Below are 2,211 nucleotides of genomic sequence, written 5' to 3'. Positions count from 1 at the left end.
GTTTCTTGGGGTTTGGGTTTTTTCTTTTTTTGGATGTCTGCATCTTGGCAGACAGCTTCTGAAATGGAAGGGCAGTAGTGGTAATTTACTTCTTATTGGGAGCAATGAGGCAACTGAGTGATTGATGGATGGATGAATGGATTGATGGATGCCCTGTTGGGGGGGGGGAAGGTGGTCTTGGTGTAGAATGTCTTTCATTGCACTGGCAATTCTTTATAATCTGAGCTTGGTTCTTCTCCAGTATCTCCTTTTTGAGTTGTACCTGATCTTATTTCCAGTTTTTATTCGAATCCATTGAGGGATGGGATGACTCCGCTTCTGTTTCTTGGCCAGGAACCTCTTGATTCTGAATGTTTTATGAAAGCACATGATGATGAGATGACAGCCAAGCTTCTACCATGATGGCTGGATGGCTGGATGGGCAAAAAAGCCAAGCCATTCTTTAATTGATGAATGGTCAAAGGCTATGAACAGGCAGTTTTCAGATGAAGAAATTAAAGCTATCTAAATTCATATGAAAAAATGCTATAAATCATTATTGATTAGAGAAATGCAAATTAAAACAACTCTGAGATACCACTTCACACCTATCAGATTGGCTAATATGACAAAAAAGGAAAATGTGGAAAGATGTGGGAAAATTGGAACACTAATGCATTGTTGATGGAGTTGTGAACTGATCCAACTATTCTGGAGAGCAATTTTGGAACTATGCCCAAAGGGCTATAAAACTGTGCATTTGATCCAGCAATACCACTACTAGGTCTATATTCCAAAGAGATCATCAAAAAGGGAAAAGGACCAACATGTACAAAAATATTTATAGTAACTCTTTTTGTGGTGGCAAAGAATTGGAAATTAAGGGTATGCCCATCAGTTGGGGATTGACTGAACAGGTTTTGAATGTAATGAATACTATTGTGCTGTAAGAGATGATGTGCAGATGGATTTCAGAAAAACCAGGAAAGATGTACATGAACTAATGCTGAATGAAGTGAGCAGAATCAGGAGAACATTTTACACAGCAACATTAACATTGTGTGATGACCAACTTAGACTTAGCTCTTCTCAACCATACAATTCCAAAAGACTCATAATGGAAAAATGCTATCCACACCCAGAGAAAGAACTATGGAGTCTTAATACAGATCAAAGCATACAATTTTCTTTTTTCTTTCTCATGGTTTTTCCCTTTTGTTCTGATTCTTCTTTTGCAATATGACTAATGTGGAAAAATGTTTGATGTGATTGTACACGTATAGCCCATACTAGATTGCAGGCTGTCTTGGGGAGGGACAGAGAGAAGGAGAAAACAATTAGAACTCAAAATCGTATAAAAGTGAATGTTGAAAACTATCTTTACATGTAATTGGAAAAAATAAAATGCTATTAAGTGGAAAAAAACAAAGAGGTGAGAAAAAGCTTTGACAGTGGAGTAGAAGATGGCAGATAATTTTGAAGTACCACCTCATACCTATCAGAAATGTCTAGTGCTGAAGGGAATGTGAGAAAATTGGGACACTGATTCATTATTGATGGAGTTGTGAACTGATTCAACAATTCTGAAGAGCAATTTGAAACTATGCCCAAAGGGCTATAAAACTGTACATACTCTTTGACCCAGCAATATTAGTCCTAGGTTTGTGTCCCAAAAAGATTAAAAAAAATTTTAAAAGGAAAAGGATATATATGTATGAAAATATTTATGTCAGCTCTTATTGTGGTGGCAAAAAAATAGAAATGGAGGGGATATCCATCAATTGGGGAATGTGGAATAATATTGTGCAATAAGAAATGATGAGCAGAATGCTTTCAGAAAAATCTGGAAAGACATAAACTGATACAAATTGAAGTGAGCAGAATCAGGAGAACATTGTACATAGTAGCAGCAATATGATCAACTGTGAATGACTAAGCTATTCTCAGCAATATAGTTATCCAAGACAATTCCAAAAGACTCGTGATATAAAACGCTATCCTCCTGCAGAGAAAGAACTGATGGAGTCTGAGTGCAGATCAGAAGCACAGTTTTCAAACTTTATTTTTCTTAATTTTTTTAGGGGGGGAGATCTGTGTTGAGAAAACATTTTTTCCTGCTTCTTTGTAGAGGTGGGAGACTAGAAGTGAGGACTACTACATATAATGTCAGACTTTGATATGTTGTTCAGGTTTTTAAAAAAAATTTATATTAATATATTTTGGTTTTCTGTC

At 36.2% G+C, this 2,211-nt stretch overlaps 1 protein-coding gene across 1 annotated transcript; it reads right to left on the bottom strand.

Annotated features, from left to right (window-relative positions):
* Positions 1 to 213: 213 nt before the first annotated feature.
* Positions 214 to 369, bottom strand: LOC114031983 (60S ribosomal protein L39-like). Its single transcript, XM_027847184.1, has one exon. It carries the CDS (start codon positions 367 to 369, stop codon positions 214 to 216), a length of 156 nt encoding a protein of 51 aa, XP_027702985.1.
* Positions 370 to 2,211: the final 1,842 nt, after the last annotated feature.

The sequence above is a fragment of the Vombatus ursinus genome, unplaced genomic scaffold (genome assembly GCF_900497805.2).
Source record: "Vombatus ursinus unplaced genomic scaffold, bare-nosed wombat genome assembly UNPS02015352.1, whole genome shotgun sequence".
In the NCBI taxonomy this organism is placed as follows: Eukaryota; Metazoa; Chordata; class Mammalia; order Diprotodontia; family Vombatidae; genus Vombatus; species Vombatus ursinus.
Note: the sequence above shows the minus strand (reverse complement) of the source record. Positions and strands in the feature narration are given on the sequence as shown.